This window comes from Sinocyclocheilus grahami, unplaced genomic scaffold, assembly GCF_001515645.1.
Source record: "Sinocyclocheilus grahami isolate Dianchi unplaced genomic scaffold, SAMN03320097.WGS_v1.1 scaffold29190.1, whole genome shotgun sequence".
Classification (NCBI taxonomy): Eukaryota; Metazoa; Chordata; class Actinopteri; order Cypriniformes; family Cyprinidae; genus Sinocyclocheilus; species Sinocyclocheilus grahami.
The window spans coordinates 17775-18277 of record NW_015520812.1 but is presented as its reverse complement, the minus strand read 5'-3'; the positions used below and the strand labels follow the sequence as shown (position 1 = coordinate 18277).

The 503-nt window shown below is 47.1% G+C and overlaps 1 protein-coding gene across 1 annotated transcript in view; it reads right to left on the bottom strand.

Moving 5' to 3' along the window:
• The window catches only part of LOC107580274 (protein phosphatase 1L-like), a 2349-nt gene extending 1996 nt beyond the window's left edge, over positions 1-353 (bottom strand). The window contains exons 1-2 of the mRNA XM_016265999.1: positions 283-353; positions 11-210 (exon numbers count right to left, since the gene is read on the bottom strand). Of these exons, the coding sequence (XP_016121485.1) occupies positions 11-210; positions 283-353 (271 nt within the window). The remainder of the gene's footprint in view (positions 1-10; positions 211-282) is intronic.
• Positions 354-503: the final 150 nt, after the last annotated feature.

Here is a 503-nt window from a genome sequence, read left to right as displayed (position 1 = left end):
AGCTGCTCACCTGCTTTCTTGATTCTCTTCCGCTCTTTGAGCTGGTAGGGTTTGTGGTCATGTGACAGCGGGACAGCATTACCGTCTTTATCACACAGAACCGCCCTCGAATCGCCAACATTCGCCACAGTCAGCTCCTTCTCAGACAGCAGAGCCACCAGACACGTGGTACCTGACAGAGACACAAACCGCACAGGAGCTGACCTTATCCTTTCAAAACAAAAGAGCGAAATACCTCATGAAAGAGAACAACCCTTAACTGATAAACCCATCATCACTAACAGCTCTGTGGCAGCAATGTAATACATTTGTGAAGAAAATGTCCCACTGAGGTAGTGCACAGACGGCTTCATGGACCAGTCACAGCTGATTGTGATTATTGGGTACTATGCTGTTTAATCTGAACACTGCCAACTACTAACGCTACACAGATCTGTATGAAGCAGTACTGTTCACAGTATGTGCATCAGTGTCTCAGCAATGGATGCTCTGCAGTGAATGGG